This window comes from Chiloscyllium plagiosum, unplaced genomic scaffold, assembly GCF_037043375.1.
Source record: "Chiloscyllium plagiosum isolate Xiang-an unplaced genomic scaffold, Cpla_swu_hap1 HiC_scaffold_44, whole genome shotgun sequence".
In the NCBI taxonomy this organism is placed as follows: domain Eukaryota; kingdom Metazoa; phylum Chordata; class Chondrichthyes; order Orectolobiformes; family Hemiscylliidae; genus Chiloscyllium; species Chiloscyllium plagiosum.
Genome location: NW_028270182.1, coordinates 9060197 through 9083572, shown reverse-complemented (window position 1 = coordinate 9083572; position 23376 = coordinate 9060197). Strand labels below are relative to the sequence as shown.

At 48.3% G+C, this 23376-nt stretch overlaps 1 protein-coding gene across 1 annotated transcript; it reads right to left on the bottom strand.

Annotated features, from left to right (window-relative positions):
• Window positions 1-978: 978 nt before the first annotated feature.
• LOC122544386 (complement C1s subcomponent-like) lies at window positions 979-23214 on the bottom strand. The gene is made up of 9 exons (XM_043683631.2): window positions 23081-23214; window positions 16282-16498; window positions 12630-12804; window positions 12006-12128; window positions 9304-9425; window positions 6983-7061; window positions 5017-5154; window positions 4362-4436; window positions 979-1814 (listed from the first exon to the last, which is right to left on the bottom strand). The coding sequence occupies exons 1-9, from the start codon at window positions 23083-23085 to the stop codon at window positions 1027-1029; spliced, it is 1722 nt and encodes a 573-aa protein (XP_043539566.2). The 5' UTR covers window positions 23086-23214; the 3' UTR covers window positions 979-1026.
• Window positions 23215-23376: the final 162 nt, after the last annotated feature.

Below are 23376 nucleotides of genomic sequence, written 5' to 3'. Positions count from 1 at the left end.
ATCAAGGGCAGATCATGCCTGTCAAATCTATTAGTCTTCTTTGAGGTGGTAACGAGCAAGTTAGACAAAAGGAGAGCTAGTGGATGTGATGTGTTTGGATTTCCAGAAGGTCTTTGACAAGGTGCCACATAGTAGGATGCTAAATAAGACAAGAGCCTATAGTGTTTTGGGCAAGGTCCTGGCATGGATAGAGGATTGGCTGACTGGCAGAAGACAGAGAGTAAGTATGAAGAGGTCTTTTTCAGGATGGCAGCAGTGACTAGTGGGGTTCCACAAGGGTCCGTGTTGGGACCACAACTATTCACGTTTATATTAAAGATTTGGGATAAAGGAACTGAAGGCATTGTTACGAAGTCTGCAGATGAGACTAAGAAAGCTCACCCTGCTAATAGGAAGGATATTATTAAGCTGGAGAGGGGGTTCAGAAGAGATTCACCAGGATGTTGCCAAGCATGGAAGGTTTGAGTTATAAGGAAGGGCTGGATAGGCTGGGACCTTTATCACTTGAGCTTAGGGAGTGGAGAGGCAACCTAGTAGAAGTTTGTAAAGCAACGAGAAGATAAAATTGTAGTTATCTTGTCTCTATGGTAGGGGATATTTTTAAGGTGAGCGGAGAAAAATTTTAGAAAGACATAAAGGGCAAGGTTTTAGAGAGTGCTCCGTGTGTGGAATGAGCTTTCAGAGGAATCAGTGGGTGACAACTGCAATGTTTAAGAGACATTTAGACAGGAAGGATATGGACCAGGAACAGGCAGGTGGGGCTAGTTTAATTTGCGGTATGGACTGGTTGGACCGAAGGGTCTGTTTCTGTGTTGTATGACTCTCGGCAGAGGGGTGGGCAGTGTGCAGGAAGCGGGGAGGTGACAGGAGGACTTGGACAGAGTGGCCAGAGAGGAATGCAGTGCAGGCAGGTCACACCCAAAACCGCGAATGTGTGCGGAGCATGGGATGACACACACACACACACACACACAGAGAGAGCACGCCATTTAGGTTTTAATTCACCGCGGGCCCCGAAGCATGACTTCAGGGCAGCGACCCGGCGCTAGGCGAGGGAAGAGGTTCATTCTCCCTCATCGTTTTCTCGATCCAGTCCAGGTAGTTGGCCACCTTGGTGTAGAAGCCAAACGTGCCGCAGTTGACCCCCCATGAGACCACCCCGCCCACGAAGAACTCGTTGCGTCGGGGCTTGGGGCGGGCAAAGACAAAGGCCCCCCCGCTGTCACCCTGGCAGCTGTCCGCCCCCGACTGGTCGCCGGCGCAGATCATGTTGTCGGTGACGGTGACGCGGAGCCCGGCCGTCTTTTCGCGGCACTCGCTCAGCTCCCTGACCGGCAGCCGGACGTACATGAGCTGCTCGGGCAGCGTGTCGTTCTCGGTCACCCCCCAGCCGGAGACCAGCCCCACCTTGCCGGTGGGCAGGGCGTGGCGGGCATCGCGGCCGGGCAGACAGATGGGCGACAGGTCGGCTCCCAGCCGGAGCTTGGACCTCAGGCGGACAAGGGCCACGTCATTGTTGTAGTCGTAGGCGTCGTCCTGCGGGGGATGGTAGCCCGGGTGGACGAAGACCCCGTCGGCGAATAGCCGCGTGCCCTCGCTCGCCTTCCTGGTGTCGATGATACCCGCGATCATGGACAATCCCGACATCCTGTGGACCACATGGGCAGCTGTCAGCACCCACTGGTCTGAGATGAGTGCCCCAGCCCCCCGGGGTTTCTGGAACAGCACCTGCCACGGGAAGTTGCCCCTCTTCGCCACCGAGCCCTTCAGGATCCTCTCACCGAAGACCAGTGGGTTACTGGGCTTCCCACACACTGCAACACACACACACACACACATAGGCACACAGACACAGATACACACACGCACACACACAGACACACGCATGCAGGCACACACACAGATACACAGACGCACATGCACACACACACATAGATACACACACACACATAGGTACACAGACACAGATACACAGATGCACACACAAACACACACACATAGGCACACAGACACAGATACACAGACACACACACGCACGCACACACACAGACACACGCACACAGGCACACACAGATATACAGACGCACATGCACACGCACACATAGATACACACACACGTAGGCATACAGACACAGATACACAGACACACACACACGCGCACACACAGACACACACGCACGCAGGCACACACACAGATACACAGACGCACATGCACACACACACATAGATACAAACACAGGCACACAGACACAGATACACAGACGCACACACACACACATAGGCACACAGACACACACACACACAGACACACACGCACGCACACACACAGATACACAGACGCACATGCACACACACACATGGGCACACAGACACAGATACACAGACGCACACACAAACACACACACACATAGGCACACAGACGCACACACACATACGCACACAGGCACAGATACACAGACGCACATACACAGAGACACACAGATACACAGACACATACACAGATACAAAGACACACACAGGCACACAGACACAGATACACAGACACACATACACACAAACACACACACATAGGTACACAGACACAGATACACAGACGCACATACACACACAAACACACGCACACAGGCACAGATACACAGACACACATACACACGCACACAAACACAGATACACAGACGCACATACACACACACGCAAACACACACATAGGCACACAGACACAGATACACAGACGCACACACGCACAGATACACAGATGCACATACACAGAGACACACAGATACACACACACAGATACACAGGCACACATACACAGATACAAAGACACACAGATACACAGACGCACATACACACACACACAAACACACACACATAGATACACACACACAGGCACACAGGCACAGATACACAAACGCGCATATACACACACACAAGCACACACACAGACACACACACAGGCACACAGACACAGATACACAGACGCACATGCACACACACACATAGATACACACGCACACATAGGCACACAGACACAGATACATAGATGCACATACACACACAGACACACACGCACGCAGGCACACATTCACAGATACACAGACGCATGTACACACACAGGCACACATACACAGATGCATATACACAGAGACACACAGACACACACAGACACACACAGACACACATACACAGATACAAAGACACACAGGCACAGATACACAAACAGACATACACACAGACATACACAGACACACACACACATACACAGACACACACAGATACAGATACACAGACACACACACAGATACACAGACACACACACAGGGAGGAGAGAGAGAAAAGATAAGACTCTTCATCAGGAAGCCGTGAGAATGAGAGCAGGCTATTTGCTCCATTGTCAGAGCCAGTGACTCATCTGGTCATCCCCAGCTCCACCTCCCTGCCTCCTTTCTCCCGCCACCCTCGACTTCCCTATGATTAAAACCAACACTGGAAATCTCAAGGGGAAAACTGAAACTGCCAGAGAAACTCTGCGGGCTCTGGTAGCATCTGTGAAGAAAGAGAGAATGCAGCGCTAACGTTTCGTGTCATAGAATTACCAAATCATAGAATTATGGAATCATCGAATGATAGAATCGTGGAATTGTAGAATTGTAGAATCATGGAGTCATGATGTCGTAGAATCATGATGTCGTAGAATCACAAAATGATAGAATTATGGAATAGTAGAATGACAGAATCATGGAGCTGTACAATTATAGATGCATGGAATTATAGAATCATGGAATTGTAGAGTAATAGAATCACAGAATCATGGAATCATAGAATGATAGAACTATGGAATCATAGAATGATGGAATTAGAGAACTATGGAATCTTAGAATAATGAAATCATAGAATCTTAGAAAGAATCATGGAATCATAGAATGATGGAATCATAGAATCTTGGAATCATGCAATCCTAGAAACATGGAATTATGGAATCATAGAATCCCTATGGTGCAGAAAGAGACCATTCGGCCCATTAAGTCTGCACCAACTCACTAAAAAGCATCCCACTCTGACCCAGCGCCTCCATGTAACCTAATGTGGGGTTTTTAAACATGGTTAACCCACCTAGTCTGCACACCCCTGGACAGCCAATCCACCCAATCTGCACACCTTTGGGCTGTGGGAGGAAACCGGACAGAGCCCAGGCAGACACGGGGAGAACATGCAAACTCCTCGCGGACAGAGTTTGGTGACCCTTCTTCAGAAGTAACCCTTGATCCCCTTCCTGATTAAAAATCTATCTCAGCCTCGAATGCCCAGCTTCGACAGCTCTCTGTGGTGAAGCATTCCACGGATTCACTCCCCTCGGTTACCTGGGGTGCATTTCGGCAGATCTTGACCTGTCGCATTATTTTCCCACGTTGCTTCAGCTGTGCAGTGGAAGTCTCCTGCCAAGAGATTGTACACATTTGTCAATGACGGAGTCAAGGATTGTAGTCCCACACCATTCTGCCAGATTTGGTTTTAATTTGAACCCCTTGTACAATGTGCATCATGGAACCCTTTCACAGGCACACCCTCTGGGTGAGAAACCACTTCCTGAAACCCCCTTCTGCCTTTCATTTTAACATTTTGCCCCCTGGTTATTGACCCTTTTTATCCACCCTGTCCGTGTCCCTCAGAATCTTATGCACCTCTATCAGGTAGGATCTGTCTGCTTAGCACGCAGAACAATACTTTGCACTGTAACCCGGTACATGTGACAGTAATAAATAAAATCAAATCAGGAGGAAGATGACGCAGGGGATGAGGTGGGGGAGGGGGTAAGAGTGACGCGCAGAGTTGCTGTCACAGAGAGCTAGCACAGGAGCAGTGGGCAGAATGGCCAGAATGTCAACAACTTGTAACTTCACACTAAACAATAGCAAATGTTATTCTAGGATTCAATATTATTTCAGTGTCATTCAAAATATTTCCTCTCTTTTCAAATAAAAACAACCCACTCCTCCTGAAAATGATTTGACTCACGATGATGGTCTATCTGCAGCTGATAATAAGGCTCATCACACTGGTACCGAATTGTAGCTTTGTAGGTGGTCACAGCGGCTTTCGTAATAAACACAAACTGCCCGTTCTCAATTGAAGGTGGAACTGAACAATCCACAACTGTAAACAGAAAATATAACAGAGCTATTGGATTAGCTAGTTGTGTTTCAATACAGAACCTCAACTTTTATCTCTCACAATGCCCGCTGACTTATGTTGCCTGCTCATGTGGTGCAGTGATAGTGTCCCTTCCCCTCAAACACAAGACCTGCATTCAAGCCCCACCTGCTCAAAAGGTGCTATATCCCCAAGCAGGTGTGATCGGGAAAATATTTACGTCTGGCTCATACACAGCTGCGGTCCTGAGGAAGGGTCACTCAACCTGAAATGGTAACTCTGATTTCTCTCCACAGACCTGCTGATGCTTTTCCAGCAATTTCTGCTGATCTATAGTTCTCCAAAGGGAAGGGTGGATTGGCCATGCTGAATTGTACCATAGTGTCCAGGGATGTGCAGTTTAGGGTGGGTTGGCCATGCTAAGTTGTCCCGTAGTGTCCAGGGATGTGCAGGTTAGGGTGGATTGGCTGTGCTATGTTGTCCCATAGTGTCCAGGGATGTGCAGTTTAGGGTGGGTTGGCCATGCTAAGTTGTCCCGTAGTGTCCAGGGATGTGCAGGTTAGGGTGGATTGGCTGTGCTATGTTGTCCCATAGTGTCCAGGTACCTGCATGTTAGGGTGGATCGGCCATGCTAAATTGTCCCAAAGTGTCCTGAGATGTGTAGATTAGGGTGGATTGGCCATGCTAAATTGTCCCATAGTGTCCAGGGATGTGCAGTTTAAGGTGGATTAGCCATGCTAAATTGTCGAGGAGAATGTGAGGACTGCAGATGCTGGAGATCAGAGCTGAAAATGTGTTGCTGGAAAAGGACAGCAGGTCAGGCAGCATCCAAGGAACAGGAGAATCGATGTTTCGGGCATAAGCCCTTCTTCAGGAAGAAGGGCTTATGCCTGAAACGTCGATTTTCCTGTTCCTTGGATGCTGCCTGACCTGCTGTGCTTTTCCAGCAACACATTTTCAGCCATGCTAAATTGTCCCATAGTGTCCAGAGATGTGCAGGTTAGGATGGATTGGCCATGCTAAATTGCCCCATAGTGCCCAGGGATGTGCAGGTTAGGGTGGATTGGCCATGCTAAATTGTCCCATAGTGTCCAGAGATGTGCAGGTTAGGGTGGATTGGCCATGCTAAATTGTCCCATAGTGCCCAGGGATGTGCAGGTTAGGGTGGATTGGCCGTGCTAAATTGTCCCATAATGCCCAGGGATGTGCAGGTTAGGGTGAATTGGCCATTGCAAATTGTCCCATAGTGCTGAGGGATGTGCAGGCTAGGGTGGATTGGCCATTGCAAATTGTCCCATAGTGCCCAGGGATGTGCAGGTTAGGGTGCATTGGCTGTGCTACATTGTCCCAAAGTGTCTAGGAATGTGTGGGTTAGCCATGGAAAATGCAGGGTCACAGGGTTAAGGTCGGGGGTTGGAGTTATGTGGGATGCTCTTTGGAGGATTGGGATGGGTCAAATGGCCTGTTTCCACACCGTAGGAATTTTACGACTGTTGAAGTCTGTGGCTCACTAGGGCAGTCCAAAGCCAACTACATTGTTGTGTGTAAGTCTGGAGTCACTTGGAGGATGCCTACTTTGCCAATCATGGGTCAGCCGCCCAACGTGGGGCTAGAAGACACAGCACTGGTCTTATTCAGTACCAACTGATTTGGGAAGGTTGGGACAGGGCAAAGGTGGACATAAGTGAACGAGATGGCTTCCCACTGCTGGTGTCTTGATGATCGTCACTAAGCTGAATGCAGTTTTGACGTTTCTCACAGTGCCAGCTAATAGGTTGGATGGTATGGCATAAAACGGAAGACATTCTCACTCATGTGGAAGCCCACTCACGCTGGCAGCTGTAATCCGGAGTCTTCCAAGTCCCATCTTCGTGACATTCTGCGTAAAAGTGTGGGATTGTCTGATATCCCTAAGAGAGATTGTTATAACAACGCATTAGCTTTGAGTCTAAAACCATCTTTGCATTTGTTTGATGGCATTGGTCATACTTGTGCAAAGATGTTAATTAATCATAGAATCCCTACAGTGTTGAAACAGGCCATTTGGCCTAACAAGTCCACACTGATCCTCCAAAGAGTATCCCACCCAGACCCATTCCCCTATACCCTATTAGTCTACATTTCCCCCCGAGTAATTGTTATTGACTAGTCCAAACCTCCTCAAGACATATTCAGAAAATAGTCTGGACCCTAACTTTTTCTTATTGTAAAGGTAAGTGTAAGGTGTTACGTTCCGGATGCAATTTGTTTGGTCAAACTACCAGAATTGAAATAAAACCCACTTTACTCAAACACATCAGGTAAAATACAACAAAAGAAAGAATAAATTGGTATAACTTAACTTCATTGGAAAATTTAACAGCGTAGAGGTGAGATTAAAGTCAGATAAGCCATGATCACATGGAATGGCTCGGGAGGGGGGGTTGCAGGCTTGAAGGGCCAAATGGCCTAATTTTGTTCATTTGTTTGTACATTAACTCATGTTCCCATCCTCTTCCTCCAGCACAAGACCCACGACCCTCCGAGATCTCCACACTCCTCCTCCTCCTCTGGCCTTTTGTGGGTCCTCGCTTCCCATCGCTCCACCAATGGCGCCTGAGCCTTGAGCTGTTTGGGCCCTAGTCTTCAGAATCCCTTCCCTGAACCTTTCCACTTTGTTGTCACTGTTTGTATACAGTGTACCATTAACAGACATCCTCGTGATATCATCATTGCATCAATCTGCACGACAGTAGGATTAAGATCTCAGACTCAGATTTAACATACTGGGTGATCAGTGTATACAGATCCACAGTTCCTTGAACATGTCTAGTGGATAAGGTGGTCAAGGAGGCCATACTTGCATTCCTTAATCAGGGTATTGAGTACAAAAGCTGACAAGTCACCTTGCAGCTGTATAAGCACGTTAGTTGGGCCACATTTGGAATATTGTGTACAGCTCTGGTTGCCACATTACCAGAAGGATGTGGAGTCTTTGGAGAGAGTATTAGCTATGTTGTTCCACAGAATCCCTACAGTGTATAAATAAGCCATATTGGCCCAACAAGTCCACACTGACCCTCTGAAGAGTAACCTACCCAGACCCATTCCCCTACATTTCCTCTGCACCTAACTTACATATCCCTGAACACTATGGGACAATTTAGCGTGGCCAATGGACCCTAACCTGTACATCTCTGAACTGTGGGAGGAAACGCTCACAGACACGGGGAGAATGTGCAAACTCCACACCTGAGGCTGGGATCGAACCTGGGACCCTGAGGTACTGGTTTGTTTTTGCTTGAATATTGGAGGTTGAGGGGTGACCTGATAAAAGTTTACAAAATTACAAGAGGCCTAGATAATCATGTCTTTTTTTTCTGGGGTAGACATGGCAATTATTAAGGGACATGGGTTTAAGGTAAGAGGGGGCAAGTTTATGTCATAGAATCGTTACTGTGTGGGGACAGGCCATTCGGCCCAACAAGTCCACATCAAACCTTCAAACAGCATGCCATCCAGGCCCACTCCCTGGTCTATCCCAGCATTCCCCATATTACAGCAATTTAGCACAGACAGTCCACCTAACCTGCACATCTTTGGACTGTGGGAGGAAACCAGAGCACCCGGAGGAAACCCCCACGCAGACAGGGGGCGAATATGCAAACTCCACGCAGACAGTCGCTCCGAGGCTGGCATCAAACACAGGTCCCTGGTGCCATGAGGCAGCAGTGCTGATCACTGAGCTGCCCTATGAGAGGCAAATTAAGTGCCTCGAATATGCTGCTAGAAGGGATGGTGGAGGGGTATACAATAGCAACATTTAAGAGGCATTTTGGCAGATAATTGGAGAGGAGTGAATGGACGGATATGGAGGCATCCCTCAGCAAATGACCAGATTGAGATGAGGGAGAATTTCTTCACTCGGGAAGTTGGGAACCTATGGAATTCTCTCCCGCAGAAAGCCGTTGGGGCTGGTTCATTCCATATATTGAAACGGGAACTGGACGTGACTCTTGCAGGTAGAGAGATCGAGGGGTAATGGAGGGAAAATGGGAATGGGATACTGAGTTTGCATGATCAACCAGGAATAAGTGGTACAGGCCCGAAGGGCCGAATGGCCTACTCCTGCACCTGCTTTCTATGTTTCAGATGGCAATATTAGACCCTCACCTTGACTATTTCATATCCTGGTTCACAGGTCACCTTCACGGTGTCTCGAACATCGAACCTTGGCCAGGAGGGGTCCAGGATACTGTTCTGTAGAACCCGATTGGGGCAAAACACGTGTACTTCTGTGGACGAAACATGACAAGAAGCTGCAGGTAGAAACACAAGGCCGTCCGTCCATGTTTTAAAAAGTCACGCTGCTGGAGCCAGAGTCACAGGAGAAATGGAACTGAAGAAACGGAGCTGAAAATATTGAAACAGAATTGGGGGCGTAGTGAAGAAGGCTACCTCAGAGTACAACGGGGCCTTGATCAGATGGGCCGATGGGCCGAGGAGTGGCAGATGGATAAATGTGAGGTGTTGCATTTTGGTAAGGCCAATCAGGGAGTGGCGTATACACTTAACGGTATGGTCCTGGGGCATGTTGCCGAACAAAGAGACCTTGAGGTGCAGGTTCATAGATCCTAGAAGGTGGAGTCACAGGTAGATAGGATAGTGAAGAAGGCATTTGGTACTCTTGCCTTTATTGGTCAGTGCTTTGAGTATAGCAGTTGGGAGGTCATGTTGCGACCGTGCAGGACATTGGTTAGGCCACTTTTGGAATTCTGTGTTCAATTCTACTCTCCCTTCAATATAAGGGATATTGTTAAACTTGAGAAAGTGCAGAAAAGATTTACAAGGATGTTACCAGGACCGGAGGGCTTGAGTTACAGGGAGAGCTGAATAGAGTCATTGAGTCTGCAGTATTAAAACAGATCCTTCGGTCCAACTCGTCTATGCCAACCAGATTTCCCAAACGAATCTAGCCCAATTTGTCTGTATTTGGCCCATATCCCTCTAAACCTTTCCTATTCATGTACCCATCCAAATGTCTTTTCAATGTTGCAACTGTACCTGCATCTACCAGTTCCTCTGTGCAAACTACCCTCTGTGTGAAAAAAACTGCCCCTCAGGTCCCTTTTAAATCTTTACACTTTCACCTTAAACCTATGCCCTCTAGTTTGGGACTCCCCTACCCTGGGGAAAAAACTTTGGCTATTCACCCTATCCATGCCCCTCATGATTTTATAAACCTCTGTAAGGTCATGAGAGAGAGGTCAAAGGCTGGGAATGTTTTCCCTGGAGCATCAGAGACTGAGGGGTGAACTTATGGAAGTTTATAAAATCATGAGGGGCATGGATAGGGTAAATAGCCCCAGTCTTTATGGTGGGTTGGGGGAATCCAAAACTACAGGGCATAGGTTTAAGGTGAGAGGGTAAGATTCAAAAGTGACTTAAGGGGCAACTTTTTCCACACAGAGGGTGGTGCGTGTATGGAACGAGCTGCCATTGGAAGTGATGGAGGCTGGTACAATGACAACATTTAAAAGGCATCTGGATGAGTATATGAATAGGAAGGGTTGAGAGGGATATGGACAAAATGGTCAGGTTGGGGTGCCTGGTTGGCATGGACAAGTTGGATCAAAGGATCTGTTTCCATGCTTTTCGACTCTATAATTGAAGCATTTACTCAAGACAACAAACGAAAATCCAATTGCTAGAAGCCTTTGTAAGAGTAAAAAGACATTAATGCGGAGAAATGGAGGCATGAGGCGGGATCAATTTAAGGGAAATTGGATGGACAGTTGAGGGGTATGATCCTGGAATTAGGGAGGAGGAGGGTGGAAATGGGACTGACTGGATTGCTGGGTAGTTGGATTTGCTGGGTTGAATGGCCTCATTGGATGCAGGGTTTTTGTGCAGTGGGACGAGCTGGCCTCATGGGTGGGTGGGTTTTGGGGTAGGTCAGTGAAGGAGAAAGGAGGAGGTTGGGGGTATGAATGAAACTTGGCCCCTAGTTCGCTCCATAACGTCAGGATGTATCCAGCTCATTCGCTGGACTAGGAGAGACTGCCAGCGCCTTGAGCTGCGGGGCAGGAAGGAGAAAATTTGCCCACCTCACCCCCTCCCCCACTTTTTTACACACGGTTTCTCCAGCGACATTAACAACAAACTCAGCACAACATCAAACAGAAGTCTTGTCACTCAGTGAGAGGTGAGAACACGACAGGGTGTCGTAGGGGTTAATAGCATTGGTTCATTCCAAGGAGGAAGACATGGAGGAGGGGGGAATTGTAAGGAAGGGGCTGAATGGCCTCCTTTTGTCCTGGAAATGCTTTGCACTCCGTTTTAGCTTCTAGCTGAGAAACCGGTAGTCAAGTACAAGGCTAGTGTTGCCTCCTTCCGATGAATTACACACCCATGGGCTGGCTTAAACTTCTTTTATTTAGACCCAGGCATCACTAACTGGGCTAGCATTTGCAGCCCGTCCCTAACTGCCCCCTCAAGAAAGCCGGAGTGAGCTGACCTCTGGAAACGCCGCAGTCCCATGCGGTGCAGGGACACCCAGATTCAGGGCCTTTAGAGACGGAGTTCCATGATTCTGATACAACAACACTGAAAGAATGTCTGATATATTTCCAAGCCGGGGGAAAGGCTGGGAGGGGAGCTTGACACTTCCTCTGACGATTCCCCCTCATCATTGGGTCGGAGCACCAATGAAAAACTGAGGATGTGACAAATACCGCGAACCGTCCCGACTTCATGTCATGGAATTGTCAACATTGGATGCTATCTGTTGATACAAAGGACCGAACCAGACCAGACATTGACGCGACGCCATTGTGGAGACATCTCAAGCAAATATTGAACAGTTGCAAACTCACTCTTGCAGGTGCGTGCATCGCTCTGAATGACAAAACCACGTGGGCAGTAGCAGTGGTAGCTACCAATGGTGTTCCCGCAGTAATGGCTGCACCCATGGTCATCGACAGCACACTCATTGATATCTGGGTGGAGACAGGGCCCAGTCATTAAAGTCAGACAGAGAAAAGGGAAAAGGGAATTATCTCGTCTTTAAGGGGCAGGGGGATATCGCTGAATTACAACAACAACTGCACTTTCAAAAGCCAAATATTGCAGATTTAGATAGAGTCCCTACAGTGTGTAAACAGGCCCTTCAGCCCAACAAGTCCACACCGACCCTCCAAAGAGTAATGCATCCAGTCCCGTTTCCCTCTGAATGATGCACCTAACACTTTGGGAAATTTAGCATGGCCAGTTCACTTAAACTGCATATCACATGGGAGGAAACCAGAGTACCCGGGGAAAACCCACGCAAACACGGGGAGGATGTGCAAACTCCACACAGACAGTCGCCCAAGGCTGGAATCAAACCTGGGACCCTGTGCTGCGTGAGCCATTGGGTTTGAGCTGCCATGGCCTGGTCTCGATGGAGTAATCCAACAAAGAGAAAATGGTTCTGGACTCTGCACATTTTGGTGACTTACCGACACGGGAGTAGAGGGCGAGAAATCCAGTGAACGGCTTGGATTCAAGATTCTTGGATGTGAACAAGGCACTCAGTGTGTTGCTGGTGGAATAGTATTCATACTGTTCCAGATTGCTACCATCATCTTCCCACCTGCCACACAGCTTGGCCAGTTCCCTTCCCTCCGAAAGGATCTGTTGGTTGGTGTTGGAGCATTAGTCCTAAAGCATTACAAGACCTAAGCACAGCAGCTGTTCAGCACTGGCCTAATGGCATTGTCACTGGGATATTAATCCAGGGGGCCATCTGTGGTGGCCGGTTCACATCCCACCACTAGCAGATAGTAGAATTCAACTAACAACTTGTTCCTGTTCATCACATTGCTGAGTGCTCAGGGATGGGCAAGGACAGCAGCTATTCTGGCTTCCTGACTGTCAACCCCCTCTGGACAATTAAAGATGGGTGATAAGTTCCTATCACTTTGCCTTGGGTGCTTTTAAAATCCAATCTTCCAATTCACAATGCCACAAGGGAAGTAAATACAGAGGTTACGGATGATTTACAGAAATTATTTGGACGAGAAGAGAGAAAAGGCCTGGTTAATAGGTTTGCAGAAGACAAAAAAAAAACTGGTGGCATAGTGGACAGTGAAGAAGGTTATCTAAGATTACAAAGGAGTCTTGGTCAATGGGTGAAAAATTGCAGAGGTCAATGTAGATAAATGTGAGCTGCTGCATTTTGGTAAAACAGACAAGGGTGAGACATATACAATTAAAAGTTGGGCCTTGGGTTGTTTGGTAGAATAGAGAGACCTAGGGGCTCAAGTACATAATTCTTTGAAGATTGCAACAAGGTGGTTAAGAAGGCGTTTAGCACGTTTGCCTTCATTGCTCAGTCCTTTGAGTATTGGCTTTGGGAAGTCATGTTGAGGTTGTCCAGGACATTGGTGAGGCCTCTTAGTCATAGAGTTATAGAGATGTACTGTGCGGAAACATTCCCTTCAGTCAAACCCGTCCATGCCGACCAGATATCCCAACTCAATCTAGTCCCACCTGCCAGCACCCAGCCCATATCCCTCCAAACCCTTCTTATTCATATACCCATCCAAATGCCTCTAAAATGTTGCAATTGTACCAGCCTCCACCACTTCCTTTGGCAGCTTATTCCATACACATACCACCCTCTGCATGAAAGAATTGCCCCTTAGGTCTCTTTTATATCTTTCCTCTCTCACCCTAAACCTATGCCCTCTAATTCTGGACTCCCCGAACCCAGGGAAAAGACTTTGTCTATTTACCCTATCCATGCCCCTCATAATTTTGTACACCTCTATAAGTTCACCCCTCAGCCTCCGACACTCCAGGGAAAACAGCCCCAGCCTGTTCTGCCTCTCCCTATAGCTCAAATCCTCCAATCCTGGCAACATCCTTGTAAATCTTTTTTGAACCCTTTCAAGTTTCAAAACATCTTTCCGATAGGAAGGAGACCAGAATTGCATGCAATATTACCACAGTGGCCTAACCAATGTCCTGTACAGCCGCAACATGCCCTCGTGAGCTCTTGAAGTCAATACTCTGACCAATAAAGGAAAGCATACAAAACACCTTCTTCACTATCCTATCTACCTGCAACTCCATTTTCAAGGAGCTGTGAACCTGCACTCCAAGGTCTCTTTGTTCAGCAACACTTCCTAGGACCTTACCATTAAGTGTATAGGTCCTGCTAAGATTTGCTTTCCCAAAATACAGCACATCGCATTTATCTAAATTAAACTTCATCTGCCACTTCTCAGCCCATTGGCCCATGTGGTCCAGATCCTGTTGTAATCTGAGGTAACTACTGCACCTCCAATTTTGGTGTCATCTGCAAACTTACTAACTGTATCTCTTAAGCTCACATCCAAATCATTTATTTAAATGACAAAAAGTAGAGGGCCCAGCACCGATCCTTGTGGCACTCCACTGGTCACAGGCCTCCAGTCTGAAAAACAACCTTCCACCACCACCCTCTGTCTTCTACCTTTTAGCCAGTTCTGTATCCAAATGGCTAGTTCTCCCTATATTCCATGAGATCTAACCTTGCTAATCGGTCTCCATGGGGAATCTTGTTGAACGCCTTACTGAAGTCCATACAGATCACATCTACCACTCTGCACTCATCAATCCTCTTTGTTACTTTTTCAAAAAACTCAATCAAGTTTGTGAGACATGACTGCCCACGCACAAATCCATGTTGACTATCCCTAATCAGTCCTTGCCTTTCCAAATACATATACATTCTGTCCCTCACGATTCCCTCCAACAACTTGCCCACCACCAAGGTCAGGCTCACTGGTCTCTAGCTCCCTGGCTTGTCTTTACCACCCTTCTTAAACAGTGGTTCCACTTTAGCCAACCTCCAGTCTTCTAGCACCTCACCTGTCACTATCGATGATATAAATATCTCAGCAAGGGGCCCAGCAATCACTTCCATAGTTTCTCACAGAGTTCTAGGGTACACCTGATCAGGTCTTGGGGATTTACAACAGTTACAACATTTAAAAGACATTTAGATAAGTACATGAAAGGAAATGTTTGGAAGCACACGCACCAAGCACAGACAGATAGGATTGATTTAGTCTGGGATTATGTTTGGCATGGACTGGCAGGACCAAAGGGCCTGTTTCTGTGCTGTATGACATTATGACACAAAAAAATCAGCTACTTAACGTCTCTGCAGTTTGTTCATAATGTCGTCCCCAAGTGACAAATCTTGGCCCCATGGTACTCAGAACATCAACCTTTGCAGCACGAACAATAATCCATGAAGGTATATCGGGTTACATCTTATTTACAGCAGTGTACCAGGCCATTCAGCCCAAATGGCCTACACTGACATTTACATTCCCACACAGGCTGGGCTCCCTGAATTGAAGGATTCTTGTTCAAATTCCCCAGCGGATTAATTCGGGACTGACTTTTATAGAGGACCCCTCAGTTCGGGTCTCTTACACAAACAGAACATCATTTTTAAGCCTAACCCGCGTTGTCATCCGATCTTAATTGTCTCCATGAGGTAACTTCTTAACTTTCTCTATTCTAAAGGGAAGAGGTAAATATCTGGTAATTAGAGTCAGAGAGTCATAGAGAGTCATGGAAACAGGCAATTTGGCCCAACTCATCCATGCCGACCAGATATCCTAATCTAGTCTACTCCCATTTGCCAGCACTTGGCCCATACCCCTCTAAACCTTTCCTATTCATATACCCATCCAGATGTCTTTTAAATGCTGTAATTGTACCAGGCTTCACCACTTGCTCTGGCAGCTCATTCCATACATGCACCAACCTGTGCATGAAAATGTTGCCCTTTAGGTCCCTTTTAAATATTTCCCCTCCCACCCTAAATCTGTTCCATCTTTCAGTGAGATAGTCTGTGGCTTAATTCCATCTATATGCCTATGGTCCATATCTCACAGCTCAACAAAACTTAACCTACCTCAGAGCAAAACACAGTAGAGATGCTTTAGCACACTTTGGAGCAGGTGGGATTTGAACACAGCTCTTGTGGCTCAGAGGTAGAGACATTACTTCTGCACCATACAAGGCTTAGCAATATATGGTAGTTTGTGATATTACAAGTTTAGCAGGCCCAGTGTAATCTTGGCCAATTGTTTCTGTGTCTCACTGTACCTGTAAGTAGCTGCTCTGACATCCTTCCGATCGCTCAATGTCCAAGTAAGGGATATAAACTTTCACGACGTAACCTTGTGGTGCAGAGATGTCCCAGGTCTTATTGCTGAACGCTGGATATTGCAGAGGGTGATTCGGGGAAAAGAACTCTCCGGAAGGTTGCTCCAGCTGAATGGCGCAGGATGCAGGAATTACCAGCAAGATCAAAGCAGATGACCTGTGGCCAATCAGTTGGAGTCATAGAGTCATAGAGATGTACAGCACGGAAACAGACCCTTCAGTCGAACTCATCCATGCTGACCAGATATCCTAAACTAATCTACGCCCATTTGTTAGCACTTGGCCTATATCCCTCTAAATCCTTCCTATTCATATACCCATTCACATGCCTCTTAAATGCTGTAATTGTACCAGCCTCCACCACATCCTCTGACAGCTCATTCCATACACGTACCACCCTGTGCATGAAAAAGTTGCTCCTTAGGTCCCTTTTATATCTTTCCACTCTCAATCTAAACCTATACCCTCTAGCTCTGGACTCTCCCACCGCAGGGAAAAGACACTGTCTATTTATTCTATCCATGCCCCACATGATTTTATAAACCTCCGTAAGGTCACCACTCAGCCTCTGATGCTCAAATTACATATGAATTGGATTATTTGGAGAACGCATAGACTGGTGTGGGGGAGGGGAGTCTCCGACTGGAGGCTGGTGTGGGGGAGGGGAGTCTCCAACTGAAGGCTGGTGTGGGGGAGGGGAGTCTCCGACTGGAGGCTGGTGTGGAGGAGGGGAGTCCCAGGCTGGAGGGTAGTGTGGAGGAGGAGGCTGGTGTGGGGGAGGGGAGTCTCCGACTGGAGGCTGGTGTGGGGGAGGGTAGTCCCAGGCTGGAGGGTGATATGGGGGAGGGGAGTCCCAGACAGGAGGGTGGTGTGGGGGAGTGGAGTCTCCGACTGGAGGCTGGTGTGGGGGAGGGGAGTCTCCAACTGAAGGCTGGTGTGGGGGAGGGGAGTCTCTGACTGGAGGCTGGTTTGGGGGAGGGGAGTCCCAGGCTGGAGGGCGGTGTGGGGGAGGGGAGTCCCAGACAGGAGGGTGGTGTGGGGGAGGGGAGTCTCCGACTGGAGGCTGGTGTGGGGGAGGGGAATCCCAGGCTGGAGGGTGGTTTGGGGGAGGGGAGTCCCAGACAGGAGGGTGATGTGGGGGAGGGGAGTCTCTGACTGGAGGCTGGTGTGGGGGAGGGGAGTCCCGGACTAGAGGCCGGTGTGGGGAGGGGAGTCCCGGACTGGAGGCTGGTGTGGGGGACGGGAGTCTCCGACTGGAGGCTGGTGTGGGGGACGGGAGTCTCCGACTGGAGGCTGGTGTGGGGGAGGGGAGTCCCGGACTAGAGGCCGGTGTGGGGAGGGGAGTCTCAGTCTGGAGGCTGGTGTGGGGGAGGGGGGTCCCAGACTAGAGGCCGGTGTGGGGGAGGGGAGTCTCCGACTGGAGGCTGGTGTGGGGGAGGGGAGTCCCGGACTAGAGGCCGGTGTGGGGGAGGGGAGTCTCCGACTGGAGGCTGGTGTGGGGAGAGGAGTCCCGGACTGGAGGTCGGTGTGGGGGAGGGGAGTCTCGGTCTGGAGGCTGGTGTGGGGGAGGGGTGTCCCAGACTAGAGGCCGGTGTGGGGGAGGGGAGTCTCGGTTTGGTGGCTGGTGTAGGGAGAGGAGTTCCGGACTGGAGGTCGGTGTGGGGGAGGGGAGTCTCGGTCTGGAGCCTGGTATGGGGGAGGGGAGTCCCGGACTAAAGGCTGGTGTGGGGGAGGGGATTCTCGGTCTGGAGGCTGGTGTGGGGAGAGGAGTCCCGGACTGGAGGCCGGTGTGGGGAAGGGTGTCCTGGACTGGAGGCTGGTGCTGGGAGACGGGTCCTGGACTGAAGACGGGTGCGGGGAGACAGGTCCTGGACTGGAGGCTGGTGCGGGGAGACAGGTCCTGGACTGGAGACCTGCACGGGGAGACAATTCCCTTGTGGTTTGGAAGTGAGGTCGTGAACCCTGGCATGGTCCGGAGACCTGGCCCAGTGCAGTCTGGAGGCTTGGTGCTGGTGCAGACTGGGATGGGAAAGACTGTCAGTCCTTTTTATTCTTACATTGGACTTTTAATTATTATTCTTTCAATTTTATACCAAATACATAAGTATCTGTACCTAGGCAGCTTGGCGCTAAGATAACGCCATTAGCGGCAACATTACAATCTTTTTACTGCCTGTGACAATAAACGTCATTCTTATGATGCCAAAGTATTGTTTACAAGAGCACTTGTAAAGAGAGACTGCCAGCATACTTGGTTTATAATACAGGAGGCAGACATTGGAATCCTCTGTTCTGTAAATAACTGAGCAACCCAGAGGAGACTTTCTGTCTGGTTTAATACTACCCTTTCTGGCTTTATGTCACTTTAGTTCATTCTTGCCCCCTTGACACTCTCTGACCATTTAATATGATCATGGCTGATCGAATCTCAGAACCAACTCCACTTGCTCTCTCTCCATAACCCTTCAATCCTTTGCGAATTAAAAATCCGCTTTATCTCCTCCATAAATTTACTCAGTGTCACTCACACTCTGGGGGAGTGAATTCCATATACTCCAACTCTTTGAGAGAAGCAGTTCCTCCTCATCTCTGTTTGAAATCTGCTGCCCATTATCCTAAAACTGTGACCTCTCGTTCTAAATTGCTCCACATGAGAAAACATCCCTTCTATGTCTACTTTGTCAATTGCCTTTTGCATCTTATAGACCTCAGTTAGATCTCCTCTTATTTTACTAATTTCCAGAGAGTGTAGGCGTAAACTGCTTAATCTCTCCTCATAACATAGGCCCGTGATAATCATCTTCACAGGACTGATGTCACAGGACTCATCAATTCCATGAAAGAAACTAACATATGCACATATATGTTTTTTGGAAGTCCGAATATTTGGTCCAGCAAATGTTCTGACTCCAGTAACCGGCATTTTGAAAATGGTGAATTATTAGAAAAGATTCGCAAACACCATGACTCTCCATTAATATTCGTCACTGCTACATCTCATATCTCAGAACCCCAGGGTTCCTAGGTCATGCTCCCCCAACACACACCATTCCCCATGCCCCCTCCAGAGCCTGAGCACAGAAATTAAAGTCAATTCTTCCCAGTTCAATACTGACCCTCAGTGCAACACTAACCCCAGTGAAATACTGACCCTCAGTGCAATACAAATACCAGTGAAATACTGACCGTCAGTGCAACACCAGCTCCAGTGAAATACTGATCCTCAGTGCAACACTAATCGCAGTGAAATACTGACCCTCAGTGCAACACTAACCCCAGTGAAATACTGACCCTCAGTGCAAAACTAACCCCAGTGAAATACTGACCCTCAGTGCAACACTAACCCCAGTGAAATACTGACCTTAGTGCAACACTAACCCCAGTGAAATACTGACCCTCAGTGCAACACTAACCTCAGTGAAATATTGACCATCAGTGCAACACTAGCCCCAGTGAAATACTGACCCTGAGAGCAACACAAGCTCCAGTGAAATACTAACCCCAGTGAAATACTGACCCACAGTGCAATAGTAACACCAGTGAAATACTGACCCGCAGTACAACGCTAGCTCCAGTGAAATACTGACCCGCAGTGCAACAGTAACACCAGTGAAATACTGAGCCTCAGTGCAACACTAACCCCAGTGAAATACTGACTCTCAGAGCAACACTAGCTCCAGTGAAATACTGACCCACAGTGCAACTAACCCCAGTGAAATACTGACCCTCAGTGCAACACTAGCCCCAGTGAAATACTGACCCTCAGAGCAACACTAACCCCAGTGAAATACTGATCCTCAGTGCAACACTAACCCCAGTGAAATACTGACCCTCAGTGCAACACTAACTCCAGTGAAATACTGACCCTCAGTGCAACAATAACCCCAATGCAGTACTGACCCTCAGTGCAACACTAGCCCTGGTGATGTATTGGTTCCAGTGCAATTCTGGTCCCAGGCCACCCAATATGTTCTTATTATTTACTCATGGGAAGTGGCCATCGCTGGCTGCGCCCCGTATTGATTGCTCATCCCTAGTTGTCCCCTGCGACGGTAGACGTAAGCTGCCTTCTTGAACTGCTGCAATCCATATGGTGTAGGGACGCCCACACAGTACAGTTAGAGATGGAGTTACTGGATTCTGACCCAGCGACACTGAAAGAATGGCGGATATACTTCCAGGGGGAAAGTGAGGACTGCAGATGCTGGAGATCAGAGCTGAAAATGTGTTGCTGGAAAAGCGCAGCAGGTCAGGCAGCATCCAAGGAACAGGAGAATCGGCGTTTCAGGCATAAGCCCTTCTTCAGGAATGAGGAAAGTGTGTCCAGCAGGCTAAGATAAAAGGTAGGGAAGAGGGACTTGGGGGAGGGGCTTTGGAAATGCGATAGGTGGAAGGAGGTCAAGGTCAGGGTGATAGGCCGGAGTGGGGTGGGGGTGGAGAGGTCAGGAAGAGGATTGCAGGTTAGGAAGGCGGTGCTGAGTTCGAGGGATTTGACTGAGACAAGGTGGGGGGAGGGGAAATGAGGAAACTGGAGAAATCTGAGTTCATCCCTTGTGGTCGGAGGGTTCCTAGGCGGAAGATGAGGCGCTCTTCCTCCATAGCAACACGACGGTTGGAGGGAGAGCGCCTCCAACCACAAGGGATGAACTCAGATTTCTCCAGTTTCCTCATTTCCCCTCCCCCCACCTTGTCTCAGTCAAATCCCTCGAACTCAGCACCGCCTTCCTAACCTGCAATCCTCTTCCTGACCTCTCCGCCCCCACCCCACTCCAGCCTATCACCCTCACCTTGACCTCCTTCCACCTATCGCATTTCCAACACCCCTCCCCCACGTCCCTCCTCCCTACCTTTTATCTTAGCCTGCTGGACACACTTTCCTCATTCCTGATGAAGGGCTTATGCCCGAAACATCGATTCTCCTGTTCCTTGCTTATATTTCCAAGTCAGGTGGGAGTGGCTCAGAGGGGAACCTGCAGGGGATGATGTGTTTGTTGCCCTTCTCCTCCTAGATGATACATTCAAAGATGCTGTCTGAGGATCTTTGGTGAATTTCCGCAGTGTCTCTTGTAAATGGTACACGCTGCTGCTACTGAGCTTTGGTGGTGGAGGGAGTGGATGTTTGTGGATGTGGTGCCAATCAAGTGAGAGCTGGATGGTGTCGAGCTTCTTGAGTGCTGTTGGATTGCCCCCATCAAGTGGGAAGCATTCCATGACAATTCTGGATTGAACGGCTGGTTGTCAGGACAATGAGTAACAATACAGTATGTGAACTTTGACCAGAATCCTGAGGAAGAAGGAAGCAAGGCTTAATATTCCGACCTAGGGGACCTTTGACATGTGAAGCAACATAATTACCACTACACTACGGAAACAACATCGAAGCAGCTCTTTTGTATAGATAATGAGAGTCTCTTTCTCTGTATCTTTCTCCCACTCTCTGTCCCTGTTCTCTCTGTGTATCACCCCCGGACCCCTCTCTGTCTTTCTTTTTCTCTCTGTTTCTCTGTATGTGTGCGTGTCTGCCTCTCTCTGTTTCTGTGTGTGTATGTGTGTGTGCGAGAGAGAGAGAGTTTAGCCAGTGGGGCGGTGCTGAGAGCTGCGTGTGAATGCTGCAGGTTGTGAGTGTTTGCAGTGAGTGTATGGGAGGGGGGTTAATTGCAGGTTCCCCAACAGCAGCAGGAGGAGGAGCCTGAATGAGTTTTAATGATGGTTTTAATTTCCGATTTCAAGCAGCAGCACTTTTACATTTGAAACAAGAAAAAAAATCACTGGGGCAAATAGGGGAAACAAATTGACTACACCAAGGCAGCAATGAGAGATAGTATGAGGGCTTGGTTAGCTCAGTCGGTTGAGCATGAGTTTCAGAGTTATGTGTTCCAACCCCACATTGGGTGATGTGCTTCATTTTAAAAACACACACCTTCTTACCAACAGTTTGCTCTCATTTGGACACTCTCCCTGTTCGTTCACTAGTCTGAGTGAATCAAGAGCCTCTGTTTTCTCTGCAGACTGACTGAATGCAGCACTACATTGGGGCCAGCACTGCAGGTTCCACTGCTGGAGTACTGTGTGCAGTTTTGGTCTCCTTACTTGAGAAAGGATGTACTGGCACTGGAGGGGGTGCAGAGGAGGTTCACTGGGTTGATTCCGGAGTTGAGGGGGTTGGCTTATGAGTAGGTTGTGATGATTTTCCTTGGAATTCAGAAGAATGAGGGGGGGGGGGGGGGGGAATCTAACAGAAACATACAAAATTATGAAGGGAATAGATAAGATAGATGTAGAGAGGATGTTTCCATTGGCAGGTGAAACTAGGACAAGACGGTGTAGCCTCAAAATTAGCAGGAGCAGATTTAGGACTGAGTTAAAAAGGAACTCCTTCACACAGAGGGTTGTGAATCAATGGAATTCCTTGCCCAGTCCAGTGAAGTAGTTGATGCTCCTTCAGTCAATGTTTTTTAAAGCTAAGATAGTTTTTTTTTAATCAATAAAGGAATGAAGGGTTACAGCGAGAGGATGGGTAAGTGGAGCTAAGGCCACAGAGAGATCAGCCACCATCTTATTGAATGGCAGAGCAGGCTCGAAGGGCCGGATGGCCTACTCCTGCTCCCATTTCTTATGTTGCTTTGTGCCTATGTTTACTTCAAATAAAGAAGAACATACTTAGGACTGAAATGCTACACTTGCAGCATTGCAAACGCATTAAGCATATCTATTATATGAGGAATTCTTTCCAACTCACCACATGTTTCCCGTTTCGACTTGTCCAGGGACAGTTTAATTATTATTAAAGACCAAATCTCGTACTTTTCCCCTGTATTGCAATGTTTGCACTCCAGTCAACAAACAAACTAGAGATTGGCCACAATCAGCCTTCACATGTCGCCCCCTGACCTTTATTGGCTTGGTCAAAGGTCAAAGATTGTTCCAGATGGTCACAATTCACCAATTTACTCTCCCAGAGGATCCCTGCCCTCAACTGAAACACTGTACTGACATCAGCAATTAGGTTTAGTTATAAATGTGAATAGCAGCAGG